Source organism: Pseudorasbora parva, chromosome 3, assembly GCF_024679245.1.
Source record: "Pseudorasbora parva isolate DD20220531a chromosome 3, ASM2467924v1, whole genome shotgun sequence".
Taxonomy (NCBI): domain Eukaryota; kingdom Metazoa; phylum Chordata; class Actinopteri; order Cypriniformes; family Gobionidae; genus Pseudorasbora; species Pseudorasbora parva.
Window position 1 is genome coordinate 51,518,293 of NC_090174.1, and position 22,580 is coordinate 51,540,872.

Genomic DNA, 22,580 nt, shown 5'->3' on the forward strand with positions numbered 1-22,580 from the left:
ACATGCAAGCATTTTTGAGTTCAGCAATGCCACAGTCATCGGCAAACAATTATTTTAGATAAAATTACACATCACTTTCAGCTAAAAATCACCTGTCTGGTGTGCACCGTGAGTAATTTAGACTGCGGCAACTGCTCCCACTAGACAGACTGTCTCTCCGCGAATCCAGCGAATGACTGGATGAACGAGAATATGATCTGCAAATGAACCGATGGAGAGAGATGATATTGTCAGATACAGTTTATAACTAAATCGAAAGCCTAAAATAAGAGTTCCTATAATAAATAGCAGCTGTGTGACCTACCTCCTCCCTGAGGACAGGGATCGGCTTCTGGAATAGCGCCCTGAGTATCTGCTTTTGGATGATATGCTTCTGCTGCGGGACCTCGTTCGATCCTGATATCTATCATAAGACGGACTCCGATTCCTATCGGTGACGAGACCCAGAGGCTGTGTCTTCTCCAAATCAGCATACCTGCCTGTTTCTTCACTGCAATAACAAGAGGGAGATTATTTTAGACCTTTTCTTTATTACATCACAATGTAAGAGACAGGAGATCGGGAGATCTTTTACCAGGGTTATTATAGTTTACTGTACAGACATATTAAAAGACAAAAATCAACTAAATTACTCAAACTATTAAAACAACTACAATAGTATCTCGATACTAAAATAGCACTGCTCTATATAACGGTTATTTTGGTCTGATTATATTTCATTATATTTGAAAAGTCACTCATTAGTGGTCAAATGTTAAAAGTGAAACAGAAGCCGGACCTATAACCAAAATTCTTAAGACAACTATAAAGATAATAAAAATACAGTTTTAAAAATCGTTATCAAGATTAAAGAATAGCAGAGTTCAGACTACAGTTATTACGATAACGGCACAAAGAAACGATAACGTTTGGAATCAGAACGATTTCATCCAGCAAATTTACAGCCAATCAGAATCCATCCTGCTTTAACTTGAGCATTGTCAGACAGGCAGTGAATGAGCATTTACACTGGAAAGATATTGTTACTGAACATAGCGATACATTTGATGTACACCATCAAAATACAATTCAGACAGACGCAAAGCTGACGTAAAATGCATTCTAAACAGCCTCACCCTTTGAGCTTGTTGAAGACAGAGCTGTGTAGAGTATTTTCTTTGAGTACTGGTTTACCCAGAGAGTCATAGCTGGTTAGCGAGTTGCCTGAATCCGAGGCATTGTCCCCATCAGCTAGTCTAAGCTTCTCAGGACATGTTAAATCCTGACACGAGAACTTTCCATTTCTGGTAACTTTTGATCTTGTGATGCCAGTTTTACTTGATGGTGGAGAGGACGTGTCATTTCCCGAATCGTAATCGGCCTGACCTTTGCCCTTATTGGATATTGAATCCTGGACGATCATCATTTTGTTTAAACCCTCAACCCCATGACGTGATGGTGAGACCTGCAAGCAGACAAAGCAAAGTTGTTGTTTTTCTAAAGAAAAACAAGGCCATATTATTAATCTGCTACCTGCATGATGCAGTCTGAGAACTCTTTAAAAGGCACATATGTCCCTACAGAGCACAGAGAGGAAATTAATCAAGATTTTTTTTTTTTTTGGGACAGAAACTAAAAGATTAAAAACCGCCATGCAAATCTGTCACATGCGAGAAATTTGAAAAGAACAGAGAAGAACAAAGCAAGAACTATTACAAAAGAAACTAATGAAAAAAGAGACTGAAGAGAGAAAAACAATGAACCAATGCTAATGAAAAAGGCAAATTAAAGAAACATCCAGATCAAAAAAGAGAGAAAAGAACCTACATGAATAAACTTCCAGCTATGTTTAAGTCAGAAGAAAGTGAGAGTTAAAGGAAACAAAAATCCCCATTTTGAAAGTTGCTTTCCTTTAAAGAACATTAAACAGACATCACAGAATGGGCTTAAGAAAAAAATAAAAATAATGTATATATATCTAATTATATGAAAAGGGTTGCAGACAAAAGAAATATCTCCATCACTCTTAACTATTTAAAATCCTTGAGAAAAACAAAAAGAACATGTTTCTGCTTTAGTCCCCTGTCGGAAGAGATTTTACAGTCCACCAGCGGCCTACAGTAAGTCCCTAAATCTGCGGATAGCATCGACTTACCAATCAAGACTTCCTCCTTAAGTAGGTAAGGTGTAAGAAAAAGGGAAGAGCGGGTGACATAAGTGCATCATTAGAGTGGTAAAGTGCAAGAAAAAGACAATAACCCTCTCTTCTTTAAATCCAACTCCGCTCTGCCACACACCGGCATGAGCCTTTTTCTTTATCTTTGTTGTTCACCTGTAGGTCTTAAATTAGATTTCATTTTCTATTGTGGGTCTGATGGAGTATATTTAAATAGACTCTACATCCTAAATAGAATCCATATCCTTTATAGAAAATGGAAAGAAGCTGCTAAGTTTCAGTACGATTCTTGTATGCTGCAATGGCACAAAAAGAAATCAAACTGTGATTTATGGTGGAATTAGCAAAAATCTGATATAGCCCAGTGGTTGTTTGTAATGATCTAGCTGTGCAGTATGAAACAATTATGTGCAGGTTTATGTATATTATTTTACAGGGCATCAGCTTTTTGCAAGCTTTAGTATATGAAACAACCCGCATCAGTCCAAAAGAATGGTTTGCTTAAACGGATAACCAACCAGGGATTTTACCTCAATATATATATATATATAAATTTATTAGGGATGCCACAATACTCAATATAATATTGAACCATTCGGTGCGGCATTCACGGTTCAATACGCGTTGGTGAATTGCGTTTTTTTCGGTTTTGCATTTAATTAATTATTTCAATTTCTCTCAGCTTATTTCGGCTCTGTTTGAGTGTGAGTCTACGCGCTGATATGAGCAAATATCCAATCATATGCACTAAAGTTAGGGGATGTTTAGCCACGTTTTAAAGCCTTGCCGGTTAAACATTTCATTTGCGTGCATATGTTTAACTGGCAAGGCACGGACTGTTCAAACGTCTGTCAAACACACACAATACTGGACAGTCTTACTGCGCTAATACTGTCAAATACACACAAGGTTAACATATAAACATAGTCGGATATGTCTAAAGTGAAAGTAAAATCATGTGCGTCTAGATATATGAGATGTGAGCAGGTCTTCAATTGACAGCAGCAGCCTACTGAACACGTTGTCCTTAAAGAGACAGTTCACCTCTTAAATTATTTTAATAAAAAACACAAGACCTTTAAAGCTACACTGTGTAACTTTTTTAGTTTATTCTTAGCTAAAAACACTTAGTTCTTTCAAAAATATATGTGCTCATTAATGTATATTTACTTCTTTCAAGTAATAAAGTATTCTCGTAAGTTTATAATATGCCATTGAAAATACATACGGGTGAGGGGTTCGAATGCCGGTCGCCATGTTGCCCCTCCATCTTGAAAGTACATTAGCCAAAGAGGGACATATCCGTAAATTCAAGCTTTGCCTTTCACGTTTTAACACTCGATGGCCGTGTCGAATGTGAAGAGGAGGATTGCCATGTTATTCTTGGACTAAATCAGCCACCGTAGGAGTTAAAACGAAATCGGAATGGAGAGGAACAGAAACTATTATTCACTGGATGGTCATATACCTTTACGCCGCTAGATGGGGGAAAATATCACACAGTGTAGCTTTAATACAGTATCTTTTGATCAATGTTGTATACTGAAGACTACAGAGTTTTAATTTTAGCCTACATTAATTAATTCAAATTCATACTTAAATGCTACTGTACATCTCTGAGCTGCCACTGTAAATCTTAATAAATATTTATTTTAAAAATATACAATACACTGGGAATGTGTACAAGGGTTTTTTTAAAGTAAAATTTAAGTAAGGGTTTTCAAGTCTTTTAAGTAAAATAAAGAAAGAGTATTGCAATAAAAACATTTTCTCCTTAACCGTTTTCTGTTCCTGTCACCTAAGATAACCTAACCGAAAAACCGTGGTTAAAAACTGAGGTATGTATTGAACCGTGGACTAACTGTATTGTTGCATCTCTAATATATATATTTATTTATTTATTTTTCTTGAAAAGGGAGACTTTCGTACTAAAATGTTTATGACAACGTCTATAGTTTAAGAATGAAATAACCAACAAAAAAACCAAAAAAATCAGTGAAAGGAATATTTGCTTCACACTATGGACAATCTTTGAACACAATGGCTCAAGACAAAAATATTAGCAATTATTAAAATTCATGTAACTTTAATGACTACATGAGGGAAAGTGATTTATCTGCCACGTGGGGCATTATTTTTTCTCCGTAGTATACAAACTATCCTCAAAGGTTACAAAACGTCTCAGGTTACGTATGTAACCCTAGTTCCCTGAGGGAACGAGACGCTGCGTCGAAACGCTGTGAGAACGCCTCTGCGTTAATGCGTCGTGAAGCGCCTGTAGAACCATTCCATCGGAAAAAAGATCGATCGTTGGCGTGATGACGTCATCGACCGGAAGCTATAAAACGTCCGTGAAAACAAACAGGAACTAACTTCTGATAAAGCCTGAAGTAAGTGATCACGGACACGCCGGGAGTATGGCAAAGCGACGCAGCGTCTCGTTCCCTCAGGGAACTAGGGTTACATACGTAACCTGAGACGTTCCCTTTCGGGGAACTCGAGCTGCGTCGAAACGCTGTGAGAACGCTTATACCCACAACGCCATAGGACCAAGTGTCTCGTATGTGTGAAGCCGAAGCGCACACGGTTACGAGAGTACCTGTGCCCCAACAGTAGATGCCAGGTCTAGTTCGTAGAACCTGACGAAGGTTAAAGGAGACGACCATCCGGCCGCGTTTACAAATATCGTGGAGGGAAGCCCCCGTCAAAGGTGCTTTAGAAGCAGCCATACCCCTGGTTGAATGCGCCCGGACAGCCAGTGGAGACTGCTGCCCGGCCGCCTCATAAGCAAGTGAGATGGCCTCGACCACCTACTTGCTCATCCTCTGCTTAAATACTGGGGCCCCTTCTTAGGGGGCCCGAAACAGACAAACAGCTGATCAGTTTTCCTCCACAGGGCAGCTCTGTGGACATAGTATCTAGTGCTCTAACAGGGCACAGCAGATTAATCCTTCCTGGTCTGACGTCGTGAAAGGAGGAGGACAGAATGCTTGAAGAGTAATGGGGCCCCGTGGGCTCGTAGGAACCTTGGGGACATAACCCGGCCTGGGATGTAGAAATCCCCGACGCAAACTCTAGACATGAGGGCCCTACAGACAGGGACTGAATATCTCTTATTCTTTTGAGAGATGAAATAGCCAAAAGGAATATAGTCCTGAGGTGAGGAACTTATCCGACACCTCCTACAAGGGTTCAAACGGAGGCTCGGACAAGCCCCGCAAAACACAGGCTAAGTCCCATGCTGGGACCCTCGAGTGCATAACAGGCCTCAACCTTAAAGTGCCACGGAGGAAACGTGTAATCAGAGGGTGTCTTCCCAAGACACTCCACCCAAAGGGACGTGGACGGCACCCAAGGCCGCCACGTACGCCTTTATTGTGGAGGGGGTCAACCCTGCCGAGAACCTTGCCTGCAGAAACTCCAGCACTGTACCAACCGGGCAGTTAACTGGGTCCCACTGGCGTTCTCTGCACCATGCTGAGAAAAGTTTCCCTTTCAGAGCGTACAGTTTCCTCGTGGACGGAGCTCTGGAGTGAAGGATGGTCTCTACGACCTCGGCCGAGAGACCTTCCTCTATGAGCCTAGCCCCCTCAGAGGCCAGGCCCACAGTTTCCACATCTCTGGGCGTGGGTGGAGGAATCTCCCGCCCGCCTGAGAGAGTAGATCCCTCCTGGTCGGAATCTCCATCGGAGAGCCTTCCAGGAAAGATATCAGGTCCGAAAACCATACTCGGGTCGGCCAGTACGGAGCCACTAGAAGTACCTGGGCCCCGTCCCGGCGTACCCTCTCCAGAACTCCTGGAAGCAAGACAATCGGGGGGAAGGCGTACAGAGGTGGCCTCGGCCACCCCTGTACCATGGCATCCAACCCCAGCGGGGCTGGATGGGTCAGAGAAACCACTGCGGGCAGTGAGAACTCTCAGCCGAAGCAAATAGCTCCCATTTACCTTCCATAGGAGCTCCACCACTCCTGGGTGGAGTCTCCATTCCCCGGGCCTCGGCCCCTGCCTCGACAGGCTGTCTGCTTCCTGATTCAGGACCCCCGGGATATATACTGCTCTGACTGACAGCAATTTCCCTTGGGCCCACAGGAGGATCCGATGTGCCAATTTGTCCAACGGACGGGACCTCAGACCCCCCTGGTGATTTATATAGACGACCACCGATGTGTTGTCTGCACATGGTGGCCCCTGAGGTCGGGCAGGAACTGTTTCAATGCTGTTTCAATCTCTAGCCGATTTACGTGCCAGTGCCGCTGATGTTCCTGCCATAGACCCTGGGATGAGCGACCACTCATGGTCGCCCCCCCAGCCCGTGAGAGAGGCATCTGTCGTTAGCGTTACGCGACGAACATGAGCCCCTAACACGGGACCCTGAGATAGAAACCCCGGGTTTTTCCACATGACCAGAGCACGTAGGCATCGCCGCGTGACTGTGATCGTGCGGAGCGGATTTCCCCTCGGGGAGAATCCCTTTGTTTTGAGCCACCACTGCAGTGGCCTCATGTACAGTAGGCCAAGAGGTATTACATTGGACGCTGCTGCCATGAGACCTAACAGTTTCTGGAACTGTTTCACAGTGACGGCCCGGCCTAGCTTCTGTTCTTTGGCTGCTGCCAGGATCGATGCTATGCGTGTTGGCGATAATTGCGCCCGCATTATTACCGAGTCCCAGTTCACACCTAGAAAAGTGGTTCTCTAAGCCGGAGAAAGCACACTCTTCTTGGCGTTCAGCCTCAACCCCAACTTCGACATATGCGCGAGAACAGCATCTCGATGCTGAACCGCCATCTGCTCTGTATTCGCTAGAACCAGCCAGTCGTCGATATACCTCAGTATGCGGATGCCCTGTAGACGCAACGGCGCCAGTTCTGCATCCACACACTTGGTAAATGTGCGGGGTGACAGTGCTAGACTGAAAGGAAGCTAATGTCGGGCGTAAGCCCCATCCTTCTTCGGCACGATGAAGTAACGGCTGTAAAACCCAGACTCCCTGCTGGGAGGGGAAACCCTCTCTATAGCCCCCTTTTTGCAGGAGTGTCTGTACTTCCTGTACCATTACCAGAGCCTGCTCCGGGCCCACCTCTGTAGGTAGGACACCGCTGCAGGACCCAATGGAAATATTCGATTGACGTTTCCACTCGTCTAGAGAATTTACTAAGGGAACCAGCCTCTCGAGGCTGGCCTCTGGTGTACTTTGAGCAACAAGCACAAGTGCCCTGAAGCGGCGGACCGGCAGGGAACGACTGACTTGACTGCTCGGGAGCCCTCCGAAGGGGGAGCGGACCACCCTCGAGTGGCCCACGGGGACCGCCTGCGCCCCGTCATTGCGGCGGGGTTGGCCGCGCGGCCCCCAGAGGGCGCTGCAGGACAACGGGTACCGTAGGCGGAGGTAAACACCGTTTCCCTTCGGAGGGGACTACCCTCAGCGTCCTTTTGTTTCTCCTGCCCTCCGAGGAGGGGGCGGCCCACCCTCAGGTGGCCCGCGGAGACCGACTGCGCCCCGGCATTGCGGCGGGGTTGGCAGCGCGGCCCCCAAAGGGTGCCGCAGGGAAAACGGGTACCGTAGGCAGGGGTAAACACCGTTTCCCTACGGGGGGAACCACCCTCAGCGTCCTGGCGCTTCTAGCGTCAGGAACGCTTCGACGAGGCCTTCTTGGCGATCAGGACTGTCCTCAGATCAGCCCTGCCCCTCGAAGGCCTCGTCTGAGAGCGCCGCCCCTCGTCCCCGCGCTGAGGGGGAGTTCGGGTGGCGACGCTCTGTTTTTGTTTTGCCCTGTGCGAGGCGCTCGTACTCGGCTTGGGCTGCTTGATGTCAGCAGCAGCCCCAGGGACCTGGACCCTGAGAGGGAGAAACTGCTTGAGCGCCGTAGCTTGCTTTTTGGACTCCTGGAACCTCTCGGTGACAGTATGGACTGCGTCACCGAAGAGGCCTCCAGGAGAAAGCGGCGCATCCAGCAGAAAAGTTTTCTCCCCCTCTTTGATGTCAGTGGGGTTCAACCATAAGTGCCTCTCCGTGGCCACCAGGGCTGCCATAGAGCGGCCCACACATCTGGCCGTCTCTTTGGTGGCCCGGAGAGCTAAATCGGCAGAAGAACGAAGTTCCGTAATAATATCTCCCCCCACTGCATCGCTACTGTCCAGATCCCTCAGCAGGTTAGCCTGGTATGCCTGCACGATTGCCATAGTGTGCAGGCATGCAGCTGCCTGACCCGCTGCCGAGTACGCTTTGCCCACCAACGCCGACGTTGTTTTTAGAGGTCTGGTGGGCAAAGACGGGGCTTTAACGGACGATGCCGAGGAAGGCGAGAGATGGCTCGCGAGCGTCTCTTCAACCTTTGGCATCGCCCCATACCCATACTGTTTCAGCCCAGCGATGTTACTATAGACCAAAGTCTGTGGGCTGAAAACGCGGTATGATGCCGGTCTCTTCCACGATCTTGCCACCTCAGTGTGCAAGTCGTGAAAGAACGGCAAGCCCCGCCGCTGAGGCTCTGAAGCGCGAGAAGGCAGGAATCTCTCGTCTAATTTACTTGCACGTTTACTTCCTGCCTCGTATCTCTCGGTTGGCCAGTCGATGTTAAGCCTGGCCACCGCTCGCGTCAGAACCTCAACGAGCTCCTCGCATGCAGGGGACTGAAGTGGCGAGTCTTCAGTCTCGATGCTTTCAACGTCCACCTCCTCAGAGCTGGACAGATGAAGCACCGGCGACTCTCTCGGGGGGGAAGAAACCGCCATGCGTGCTTCCATGCCCCGAGAAGAGCCGCTGGATGGTGCAGGTGAGGGCAGAGATAAGGCAGCGCCCGTCTCTAACCCCTCTGCAACATCCAATTGTGATCCCCACGACTGCAGCCTCCGCTCCGCCTCGGCGGCAGCGGGACCAGAGCCGCGGGGAACACGAGCCGAGGCACCCTCCTCAAAGAGTGCCCGGCGGGAGCGCAGCGTTCTCAGTGGCATACGCTCACAGTGCCCGCAAGCAGCCCCCTCGAGGGCTGCCTGGGCATGCTGCGCTCCCAAGCAGGCTACACAAAGAGAGTGTGTATCCCCACTCGTGATGTAACGTGGGCAGGGATGAACACAACTCTTAAAACTGCTTTCACTCGCCATAATTCTCTATCTATTTTATTTTCTCTTTGTTTTGTTAATATATATGAAATATTTAACAAAAAGGGTGGAAAAACTCTTCAATAGACAGACAAAAACACCAAATAGACAGACAGGTTCACACAGATCGCTTGCTGAAGGCTCAGAAGCTAGTTCCTGTTTGTTTTCACGGACGTTTTATAGCTTCCGGTCGATGACGTCATCACGCCGACGATCGATCTTTTTTCCGATGGAATGGTTCTACAGGCGCTTCACGACGCATTAACGCAGAGGCGTTCTCACAGCGTTTCGACGCAGCTCGAGTTCCCCGAAAGGGAACTATTTTGCAAGAGTTTATTTAAAAACCTTCAGAAAAGATTTGTTAGAAAATGAATGATGCAGTATATAGTATGCAGTATACATATATGTAAATTATTAACTTCATTAAAATATTAGTTTTTATGACAGACTAGGCATTCTCTGGTTCCCCAGGACCATGTTCTTAAGTGATAGTGAACTTTTTTATTTATTGAATGATGTTTGATATGTCTGCTTGGAGGGGATGCATTTAGAGTGTAACAGTAGGTTGCGTGTCACTTTTAACAAGTGTGATTACTGAGAGTGGAAAACACTTGAAAACCACTCTCATTAAAAAGTTAATTAACTTAAGTTTAAATTGTGTGTCAAGCATGTGTGCAATATGCAAATCACATGTTGGTTGAAAAATTCAAACCACAAAAATAACCTCACTCGAATTGGTTACAATAATCATCATTGCTACAATGATGATTATTGTTCATATTAATCATGAGATGGCAACGCAATATTAGCCAATTTACAAAACAAAAAGGATTGTAGAAAAACTTCATCTGTGAGAATTAAAAATGCTATGCCTTTATGCTTAACTATGGCTATTTCAATCCAAATCCTATCTACAGTTATTGTAAAAGAACTAAAAGTGAGCAAGCAGTCACATAAATCATGATAAATATTTATCCATGGGGGAAAAGATGTGCACTGTCTGGCCTTCAAATGCATTAGTTTAACAGATAAGTGTAAAACAACATAGCTTTTGGACCTGACATCTGTTAAGTAAAAAGAAATCAATGGTTTCACAAGGGCCTTAAACAGAGCAAGAGTTCGGAAATGTAAGCGCATAAGGTAGCCATCAGAAACACTTACGGTGCTTTCAGAAAAGTGGCAGCAGCACTTAGAGGAGATTTTATTGGTCAGCTTGACTGCCGACCTGCATGCATCACCTCCATGGACAGCTGATGAACGGGCACCGTCTTGGAAACCAGATTTTTCACAATCTTCATATCTACATACAAAAAGCACATAACAAGTTTGTTAAAGGCCCCTTCACCGCAAGGAGAAATTTAAATATTTATATTCACATTAAATATACAGTACTGTAAGTTAAACCATTTTAGCTTATCAAGGTGCTCACAGCACCTTTACAACACTAGCTTTAAAATCTTAATGTAAGGGACAACAATAGTATAATAGTTATTCTTTAGTCTTTCTTCAGCATTTAGACAGCGAGTCCTCCACAGGTTGACATACGGGAATGTAACTGGTAGAAGCATTAATTAAAGTGGCAAAAAATAATAATAATAAAAATGTTTAAAAAAATACAGTATGGAAGCACTTTGTCTAAAGAGTCCATTAAAAACGTTTGTCGGTATCAGTGGTATATTTCTAATAACATAGCAGTGGCAGAGAGATCCAGCTAATGTCCATCTACTTAAACAATTGACAACAAGAAGATTTATATTTTAGCGTCTTAGTTGATCAGTTCCTCTGATCTGCAAGGCTTAAGGTGGAATAAAATGGTTCCCTATGAAAGGACATGCCAATTATACCAGCTCAAGACATATTATTTGTAATGGGTCTTTGGATTGGGAGCTGACGGCCATTGTTCCTGTTGTGTGGAGTGAGTGGGATCTCTGTGCCTTTTCAGCTCTTGAAACCATGTAAAGCTTCACTGTGCTCGTCTTCTATAATGATTTCGTCCTTTGAATATCCCTAAGAAATTCCAAATAATGGAGAGATCAGTTAGGGATTTAAAACCAATCATCTCCAGCTTAAGATTATTTCAATTTGAAACCTGAGCTCGCTCTTCTCTGGTCTCAAAAAAGGCAGAAATTCTGTGATGAATGAATGAATGAGAGCGGCTTTTTGTATGAAGGACTGATGAAGAAATCAGAGAGGTGACACCTGGGAGAGCATTTGAGGCCAATTTAATGCATGAAAAACTCTTTGTCTGTGATTTCTCTTGTGTTCATCTAATTCAAAATGTATTTTTAAAATGCGCCTTTTACAAAATGTTCTTATTTTACATCTTATAAACTACACTCATTTTAATTTATAAGGAAGCATGCACTACAATGTCCTAACTTGTTAGAGCATTTGTCATAATGGGCCCTATCTTGCACCCAGCGCAATTGACTTTGTACACCTGTGTCATTGACTTTGTACACATGTGTCATTCCTATTTTGCACCCGCGCAAAGCGCGCTTTTCCCTCCACAGAAGCACGTCGCTAAACTAGTGAATGAACTTGCGCACCCTGGGCTGTTCAGCGCAAAAAAGGAGGCGTGTTCCAGCGCAAACAATCCCTGGTGCTATTTTGCTGTTCCATTAAATAATTGCGCCACTGACCAGAAAAAACGTCGCGTTGCGCGTTGTTCATTATGCTATTTTAAGGGCGCATGCTTGACCATTATGTATAGCGTGCACAACGCGCATACACTTTGCTCATGTAATCTACACAGATGCAACAGTTATTTTTGCAAATCATAAATTGTTACACTAAACAAATATTAACACATGAGTTGACGGAAATCATTGTGGTGTGCCATGAAGATGTGAAAAAATAGGCATAAATCTAGCTTACAAATTATTCAGGCTAATTGTAGGAATTAAGGATCAGACCTGTTTGCCCAATAGTGGCAAGACATATATGTATATAAGGACATCTGACAAATTGGTTTGTCCGTCAAGAACCAGGAAAAAAAAAATCGACTGAAAAACTGAAAAAACTGTTTAACCGATGGTATTTTGGGTGGGTTTCTCCCATCCCCATACAACACAACTTCTCTGTCTTTCACTGCTCTTACAAGAACATCAGTCTCCTCGGCTGTGAACCGCTCCTGGCGTGCGCCTGGTAAATACGCCATAATAATAGCAATCCATAATGGAACTTCACCTGCTTTTAAAGGGAATGTTGGATGACGCTCGGATTGGTTTATTCACGTTACGCCCAAACCACACCTATGAATAATGAAGCTACTTCAGACCAACCCATTTTAGATTTGCGCCAGGCGCAAGAGCCATTTATCCCGCCGGGAAAATAGCAACATCGCCGAGACCCGCCCACAAAGTTACTTGCGCTTCGCGCTTTGACACTTGCGTTTCAGATCGTTAAAATAGGGCCCAATATCTGTACAAACCGGATTCCAAAAAGTTGGGACACTGTACAAATTGTGAATAAAAAAAGGATTGCAATGATGTGGAAGTTTCACATTTCAGTATAGTGTTGTCAAAAGTACCGACCGCGTTACCAAATCGGTTACTGAAATTAAAAATGTGACGCTTTGAGCGCTGTTGAGCGGAATCGTAAACACATCTGTCTGGCCATTGTGCTCACGCCTTCATCAAATGTGTCTGTGATTGGCTACTACGATCAGCGCTTTACAAACATGTTGTAAAAATACATCAATGACGCTTTCACAGAGCGCTGGCACAGATACACACAGAGCGTTTGAATGCAGACGTCTATCAGCCTACCGGTCAGCTGGTTGGCACCTGCTTGTGCTTTCAAACGCTCCTGCTCCCGCTTTCAAAACACTTTCAAACACTTCTGTGTTCTTTCAAACCGCTGCCGTGTGTTGATCATTGTAGCCAATCACAGGCACATCCAATGAGCATGTGAGCACAATGGCCAGTCAGAGGTGTTTACCATTACAGCTCAAAAGCGCTGGAAGCGTCACATTTTTTTACATTTCAGTACCGATTTGGTATCGCGGTTGGTACTTTTGACAACACTATTTCAATATTTTATTTAGAATACAACATCTTGACTTCTGAGAGACACTGCCACTCTGAGAGGCTCTTTTTAAACCCAATCATGTTGCCAATTGCTTTAATAAATTGCAAATTGGTCCTCCAGCTGTTCCTTATTTGTACATTTAACTTTTCCGACCTCTTATTGATACCTGTCTCATGGAATTCAAAATGAGCCAATATTTGGCATGACATTTCAAAATGTCTTTCAACATTTGATATGTTATCTATATTCTATTGTGAATTACTGCATTCCTTTTTTATTCAAAATTTGTACAGTGTCCCAACTTTTTTTGGAATTGGGTTTGTACATGGGCAATCAGCAGTACTGATTTTCATATGCTTTAAGGGCAATTTTCACTGACACCTACTACCAAAGAAAACGAGTGCCTGAAACTTAATTTAATCACTATTCCCTACAGTGCTTCATCTCTACAGTACCTTAACCCCGTCACCCCACAACCCACTCCAAGGAAGCACAACTGTTCACAGTGGCGAGATCTCAAATTTCATTCCCTTTCCCGATTCAATTGATCTACATGCCAAATGTTGGACATAAGCTGTGAGGGGCAGATAAAAGAGTTTCCTCTGTGTCACCTCTACCTTTATCAGTCATCGCCACAGTGGCACTGGATGCTGACTGATAAGATAAAAAACCTGACTGGCCAGCATGAAGCAATGAATATCCTGACCCCCAACAAAAATTGATCATAAAAATGCCAAAACTTTTTTTTTTGGATAAAAAAAAAAAAAAAAAAAATTGTTATGCATAAGAGCTATTAAATCCATACAAATGTGGTAGTTATTTAATTCTTTAACAGGGAACATTTATCTATTCTATTCTATTCTATTCTATTCTATTCTATTCTATTCTATTCTATTCTATTCTATTCTATTCTATTCTATTCTTACATGAATTTGTTTTAGATAATTCGATGTAAAGATCAGCTGTCTTCAGTTTTGGACTCCACCATGGAGTTACACTAAATGTTACACTTAAATTGTCCTTCTCGCAATTATTCAGTTGTAAGGTCAAGCATATACCTGTTTTCCATGCAGGACGAACTCCTAATTTCAGCTTTCCGGCGCCGGTGTCTGCGATGAAAGTGGCTCCTTGACCTGAAGGGTAACCAATAGAGACACACATGGAAGATATTAATTATCTCACCTGCATTTATGCTATTTGAATTTTCATGGCAGTGATAGAGGAAGAAAGAGAAAGCAAAGCAGCAAGACAGAGGCATTATGGTGCCTTGGGACAATAAAATACATGACATAACACCCCAGCAAGAGTCAGAGCTTTTTGTGTGAATGTCTCTGAAGTGTTCTAATTTAATGTGGCACATGTAAAACAGTGTTAATTGAGTCTGAAAAGGAGACAGTTGAGCGCAGATTCACATGAGATTACTGAGCGAATTTAATTAAAGTTCAAAATTAAATTTATCTGCCCAACAAACTACACATTACAAAAGAGTAGACCATGTCAAATGGATTAAGATGAATTAATATCTTTAATAAACAGGTAGATTAATAGGCTACCTTTTATAGCTAGTACATTCTATTTATTGTTTTTAAATGTTTTTATATAGCCTATATGTATTACAGTAGCGGCATTACTGCTTTTATATTTTGAGGAGTTTTAACATTCTCCTGGAATATCTTTTTAATGCATTAAAGTCCACTTGAAACAGCAGCCACAAGCCAATATAATGTGACATATTTCTATTATGTATGTGACTATTCATTGAGAGAAACATTAACATTAATTTATATTACTTATTCCTGTCCTTTGAGTTGTTTCAGGGGTAGAGATTTCAAAAATTAAATGAAATATTTTTTAAAAAATGAAAAAAAAAACTTTTATTCAGCAAGGGTGCATTCAATTTATCAAAAGTGACAGTTGAGACATTAATTGTGTTACAAAAGATTATATATATATCAATAAAAGATCACAACTGTTTTTAAAATTAAGAAGAAGAAGAAACTGAGCAACAAAACAGCATATTTGAAGGATTTCTGAAGCATCACGTGACACTGAAAAATCACAGGAATAAATACAATTTTAAAATGTAACATTTTTGATTAGAAAAAAAAGTTATTTTAAATTGTAATAATGTTTCACAATATTTTTTATTTAAAGAAATGCAGTCTTGGTGACCATAAGATACTTCTTTCAAAAACATAAAAAAATTAAAAAATAAATTTTAGTGAACATAATTATGCACAAAAGACATATTGTAACATACTGCTAAAAAAAAAAACTGAATTGATGCTTGAAACACACTGTTAAATAACAATATCAGATGGAATAAACCCAATTTTGCAGTTAACATGCCTGATTATTTCCTGATTTGCCCTCAGCATCAGTATACTATAAAATGTAACAAATCAAGTAAAGACAAAGATGAGCTCATGTAAACAGTTTCAGTTCAAGTGTAATTCAGTTACAAAGGACAAAGAATTTAGAGTCCTGGGTCATGAAGCAAAACCACCTGGGAACCCATTGATTTAACACACTCACAAAACCTGAAGGTTTTGAGGATCAGAAGCCCAGCGCGGCACTTCTTCTCTGGCTGTGTGTGTAGCAGACTAGTGCCGTGAAATTGGTTCATGTTTCTGTCTCTCTGGCTGCTCGCCTGCTTCAGCGAGGAGCTGCTCTCAGACTGCACCAGTCCTCCTTAAGTTCAAGAGACCACACGACAAATGCAGACAATAACAGGACTCTACGAGAGGAACTGAGGTGCACTACAGAGTGGCTGTCAATACACCGTAATCTAATCTAGAAAATATGACTCTTGTGCATGAAGGGTCATGCAGGTGCTTTATAGAGTAGACTGCATTAAGCCTTTGACACTAAAGGATAAACCACAGAGGGAACTTAAAGGGTTAGTTCACCCAAAAATGAAATTGATGTCATTAATGACTCACCCTAATGTCGTTCCACAACCGTAAGACCTCCGTTCATCTTCAGAACACAGTTTAACATATTTTATATTTAGTCCGAGAGCGTATCCAAGTGTACGCACACTATACTGTCCATGTCCAGAAAGCTAATAAAAACATCATCAGAGTAGTCCATATGTGACATCAGTTAGTTAATTAGAATCTCTTGAAGCATCAAAAATACATTTTGGTCCAAAAATAGCTCTTGTTTTCAATCCTCAAATAAAGATTCAAATGGCCATGAATATTGATTTATAATTCGGATTGCGTGTCAAACTGGTGAAATCATGTGACATTGGCGATTCATTGGCGAATCGCTGATTCATAACTGTTTGAATCCATATTTGAGGTTTGAAAACAAACGCGGAAGAGAAGACAATGCTGAATAAAGTCGTAGTTTTTGTTATTTTTGGACCAAAATGTATTTTCGATGCTTCAAGAGACTCTAATTAACTAACTGTCACATATGGACTACTTTGATGATGTTTTTATTCCCTTTCTGGACATGGACAGTATAGTGTGCATACACTTGGATATGCTCTCGGACTAAATATAAAATATCTTAAACTGTGTTCTGAAGATGAACGGAGGTCTTACGGGTGTGGAACGACATTAGGGTGAGTCATTAAAGGTGGGGTAAGTGCTTTCTGGTAACCGTTGTTGTTATTTCAAATCACCAAAACAAACACGCCCCGACCCCAAAAGGGTCTCGGCCCTATATTGATAGCTCCGCCCCACACATACGTAACCCAGGCAACGACTATGGCAGAATCTGTGTGTAACTAATCCAGGTCGAATATTCAATGAAAAAGTCACCCCTTCATCACAAAAACACAAACAGTTCTCATAAACAACTCAATAGAACACAAGCCTCGACAGTCCAGCTAACGACATATTACAATTATGACCAGATTAGAGTTATAGCGATCACAAAACACAAACCATTCTCATGAACAACTCGATAAAGTTAGTAGGCTATGCAAGCTCAAAAGTCCAGCTAACGACATATTTTACAATTATGGGTTATATAGATGAAAAGAGGAAACAAACATATATAAGGAGTATAGTATCTTACCAGTCGGACACATTTTGTGAGCTGACGCTTGAAACCTTGAAACACTGAGGGGATTTAGATGCTCCATACGGTGTGGAAATGAACGGGTCTTTATCATCGCTGAAGTGAGCCACAATACGATCGCAAATAGACTAACAAGTGAACATGACACACGAGCTTATTCAAGCAAAAGCAGCATATATTTGTTCTTTCTTGGCTAATGTCCATCCTGTGTGACTCGTGTGTTTTGAATAATGACGCGCACTGAGCCTCTCTTCTCACCATCATTAGTAGACACGCCCCTTACCTGCTGATTGGCTACAAGTTTGTTATTCCACTCGGCCCGAGTCCTTTTTCTAAAACGTTTTTTAAATATTTATCCCACCTTTAATGACATCAGTTTGATTAAAATGAACTAACCCTTTAAATATAATTCAACTGTCAGTGCTTTTTCAGTGTCATACTTTCAACTGAAGCATAAACTTATGGGTTTTTAAATAATTAAGACACATTTCTAAATCACCAACCTCTTTTTATGTTTTTTCTCCTCCTTTCTTTTACGTCTGGGACTCTGTCCACTGTAAAAAATAAATAAACGAATAAATAAAAACAGACAAATTATTGATTCCCATATAAAGAAAATCTCGTTGTTGTTTCTTCTAGCAAACCATGAGATTAAATGGAGAGCAAACGGAGACTGCTTTAAAGATTTTTACTCTAAAAGGCCACAATAATCTACAGGCCTACTATAAGTATATATCCCTATATTCTTGCTGTATGTCAATAATTGTACCTTTTTTCCTCTCCTAAGGAATTTTAGAAGAAACATCTGAGACAAAGTGGATACTTAAACAATTCATAACTGAGCTCTCCATTCTATCTCCTGAGCTAAAAGAGGAACCTCTGAACAATAAAATCATACTCTGGGGAGCCATAAACTACATAAAAGCACTTAACAGTAATCACCAGGTATTACGTGTGCTGTGTGAAAAAAGCACTGTGCCCTTTATTGTAGGAAAGAGCAAAATATTAAATAAATAAATTTACCTGTGCCTTCCCTTCCTCGAGGCAGACCTAGAGGCAGAGAGGAAATGACTTTAAAAGCAGTCGTGACAGAACAACCACACCACATCAGAAAAGCAAACTCTCAAAGCAAACCTCTAAACATGACCTGATGTGAAAATCAATCACTACCTATGTCGCTTCCGTTTCTTTGAGCTCTTCTTTTTCTTCTTCCTCACAGGTGATGGACTGCAGGAGGGAGATCTGGGAGATCAAATATAGATGTTTTAAAACGCATACAACACTTAAAGGAATATTTCCACATTTATGAAAATCTTGGATTGTGTTCCAAAGTTTTTCATTTTGAAAATGCTTTCAAATAATTTAGAATATGATGCACAAGAAGTGTGGATACATTATTATTATTATTATTATTATTATTATTATTATTATAGAAAACAGTTATTTTAAATTGTGATAATATTTCACAATTTTAATATTTTACTGTATTATTGATCAAATAAGTATATGTTGCCTTGGTGAGCATAAGATACTAAGAAAATCTTAGTGTATAATAAAAAGTGTATAAGTGTGTAGGGAAATGTATTTCCTTTAGGCATAACAAGCTTAGAACAGTTCTTCTGTTGAATGGCTCTTCTTTATGAGACTAATACACTATTGTTCTCTAATATAATATAGCCTACTTATGAAAGTTAAGCTGTTGTTTGATATTGATATCAGAGACCATTATATGCATGATTTATTTCTATCTATCTAAAATTTAGTCTTTTTCGGTGCTGTTGACTGTTCAAAGTAACAGTTCTTTGCTAGCACATGTGATCATTTGTTTTGTGGGCTGACCTGTGTCTCCTCCTCTTCCTTTGTGACTTCTTCTTCTTTTTCTTTGTTTTAGGCACTGGCAGAGGGGAAAGGTCGGCATCAATTGACACACTAGAAAAGCAAAAGCAAAGCAAAGAGAGAAGACATTTTTCAGAAACCATTTTTAATTTTAATTTTATAGAGCATTCAATGACAATTACTCAATGGTAAGAGCTTGATGATTGACCAGTCATTCACTGTAAACAAATGTCAGGTTTGAGTTTCACAAAACTGACTGATAGTAAAAAGTTTTTCACTTTCAAAGTCAGTTCATAAATGAAATGTCCCTGGACAAACCTGTCTACTTTCACCAACTCCACTTCACGTCCCACTAACCACCAGTCCTCGCTTGTAAGCACTATTTTTTTTGTGTGTGGCTACTGTCATCAACAGTTGTATATACATAAATCCTGAATAAAAAATAAAGAAATAAAAAAAGAATGTGTTAGGTCTGATTTAAAAAAAAAAAAGTTTGTCGATAGTGATTGCAGAAATGTTTGAGTGAGCTACGGTTCTGCTGTGATCTTTGTTTGGAACTATTTTTGCTGCTAAAATAGAACAAAAACATAAGCGACTTAACATGATTTACTTGTTTATTGTCGTAGAAATCAGTGTCACATTTTTTATTGTGATGGTATTTAGCACTCTTGGTCATGTGATGTTGCTTAACTGTATCATTTGTTATAAATGAAGACTTCAGATGCAAAAGCCTCTAAATCCGTCTGACGTTTTTCTTTAAAAATAAGCATTTTTGTTAGGCTTCTATGGAAGTACTGGTACTTCTGAATGGGCTTAGGCTGGGATTAGTGGGTTTGAAGTGAAAGTAAGTTATGAATGTATGTGGAGAGCATTCACTCAGTATCATCATCTCATTTTTAACCAAAGTGGCTTTTAGAGGCTTTTGCATCTGAACTCTTCAAATATAAAAATTTCACATTTTGAATTTTTACCACAGTATGTTAATTGAGTGTCTTTGTGTCCACTGTGCTCATTTGTTTTGATTTCTCCTCGAGAGGCAGTGCGAACCTAAACAGTACAACCTTGTTACATTATATATTACATTACTGTTCACTATCAATTGCCACTTAGACTAAAGTAATGCAGAATCATTATGGTGTTTTGGTGATTCCAAAGTAATATTTTGTTATTGGCAATTTAGGCTACTTGTCTGGTCAGGCAAGCAATCACATGGCAGTTGCTTCAATGCATTTAGGGGCGTGGTCCTGGTCAAGACAATCTCCTGAACTCCAAACTGAATGTCAGAATGGGAAAGAAAGGTGATTGAAGCAATTTTGAGCATGGCTTGGTTGTTGGTGCCAGACGGGCCGGTCTGAGTATTTCACAATCTGCTTAGTTACTGGGATTTTCACACACAACCATTTCTAGGGTTTATAAAGAATGGTGTGAAAAGGGAAAAGCATTGGCATATGCGGCAGTCCCGTGGGTGAAAATGCCGTGTTGATGCTAGAGGTCAGGTGTAATGGTGTGGGGGATGTTTTCTTGGCACACTTTAGGCCCCTTAGTGCCATTTGGGCATCGTTTAAATGCCCCGCCCTACCTGAGCATTGTTTCTGACCATCTCCATCCCTTTATGACCACCATGTACCCAGCCTCTGATGGCTACTTCCAGCAGGATAATGCACCATGTCACAAAGCTTGAATCATTTCAAATTGGTTTCTTGAACATGACAATGAGTTCACTGTACTAAAATGGCCCCCACAGTCACCAGATCTCAAACCAATAGAGCATCTTTGTGATGTGGTGGAATGGGAGCTTCGTGCCCTGGATGTGCATCCCCCAAAAATCTCTATTAACTGCAAGATGCTGTCCTATCAATATGGGCCAACATTTCTAAAGAATGCTTTCAGCAGCTTGTTAAATCAATGCCAAGTAGAATTAAGGCAGTTTTGAAGGCGTAAGGGGGTCAAACACAGTATTAGTACGGTGTTCCTAATAATCCTTTAGGTGAGTGTATACAGTAGGCGTTATTTCTTAAACATATACCTATATGCATGTGTATTCAAATATACATAATAATTATATACAGTGCACACAGATATATTATGTAAATACAAACTTTTATTTTGGATGCAATTAATCGGAACTTCACGTTTAAGAGCCCTAGAATTTTTCAGGTTTTTTTTGTCCATTTAATTAATAATGTTATTATTCAAAGAGGTTGATTTCATTTGTGCCCCCATGAAAAAATGTAATGCCCATCCGAATTCGTGTCTGCCCCGGATCTGATTTTATCATGACTTGTGCTTCACAGGACTCATAACCGAGTGCTCATCATAAGAGCAATTCTGTACCAGCTGAGAGATCGAGCGAGTTTACTACATCAGAAAATCCATACATATGGAGTTAGTTATGTGAGGCAAATGTCAAAATAAATTACTTTAAATCATGCATATAATAAGTGTTTTGAGGTCATAACATAGCATTTTAAAAACAATAGTGTAGAAATAAATCTTTATTGCTTGATAATCATTGCCCTGTAATCCTAATTTGTATGAAAAGGGTTGTTGTGTTTACTGCCACAAGTGTTCATTTCAGCTCCAAACTTCAGTGAATTGATACGTTTTGGAGTTTTACAAAAATGTGAGTAGAAGCAAGTTTTTCCAGTGAAGTTTTTTCTAGGTTGTCATTCTGTCACCCCAAACATCTTAATTCTCAAGAACAGAAAAGGCACAGGAAAAAATAGAGATTAAAGAGGAAGGTTATAAGAGACAGCAATAAGGAGAGAGAGGGAAAACCGCATCCTCGGACAGGTAGATGACAGGCAGCTTTTAAAATCAATTGACTTTTTGTGGCAACACTTCTGCAACAACAAAGCAGAAGATCAGAAAGAATGGATGGTGTGTCCTGACTGAGTGGGACATGTGTGCTGTTTCAAAATCAGTGTCACCTCAAAAGGCAATAACATTGAGAGGAGTGCAAGGAAGAATTTTAAGCTTAACAGAGAAATATAAGCTTAACACACTGCGCCCACTACTGAGACTTCCTCAAGCAATTCAAATGCAATCATCAACAGAGAGACTATGCACAGACAACGGACGTTTATATCAAACATTTTTAATGTTTACTAAAGCACACAGCTGTTATTATTGTGATTGCAGCAATGACACACCACTCTCATTCCATCAAGACAACAGAGAGGATCCAATCAAAAGTGGGGGAGAAACGGTTTACCTAATCACTATATTCTTGATTCAAATAGAAGGGAAGAGGCAAGCTGATCGAGTTAAGACATTTTCTGAGGTAATTGCAAAGGTTATATTTCCAACCTCAACAAAGAGGATTTATCGAATATAAAGACCAAAAAGCTGGAATGAGAAAAAATTATTCCTCTGAGATCTTATTTAGCCACATCAAGTAATGTCTTTCCATCACTTTTA

General features: G+C 41.2%; 1 protein-coding gene across 1 annotated transcript in view; it reads right to left on the bottom strand.

Moving 5' to 3' along the window:
• srrm4 (serine/arginine repetitive matrix 4) overlaps positions 1-22,580 on the bottom strand; it is a 73,344-nt gene that overhangs the window by 3,703 nt on the left and 47,061 nt on the right. The window contains exons 3-11 of the mRNA XM_067439410.1: positions 19,164-19,253; positions 18,495-18,566; positions 18,348-18,374; positions 17,828-17,878; positions 14,348-14,422; positions 10,419-10,557; positions 1,116-1,444; positions 305-490; positions 93-197 (exon numbers count right to left, since the gene is read on the bottom strand). Coding sequence (XP_067295511.1) covers positions 93-197; positions 305-490; positions 1,116-1,444; positions 10,419-10,557; positions 14,348-14,422; positions 17,828-17,878; positions 18,348-18,374; positions 18,495-18,566; positions 19,164-19,253 — 1,074 coding nt within the window. The remainder of the gene's footprint in view (positions 1-92; positions 198-304; positions 491-1,115; positions 1,445-10,418; positions 10,558-14,347; positions 14,423-17,827; positions 17,879-18,347; positions 18,375-18,494; positions 18,567-19,163; positions 19,254-22,580) is intronic.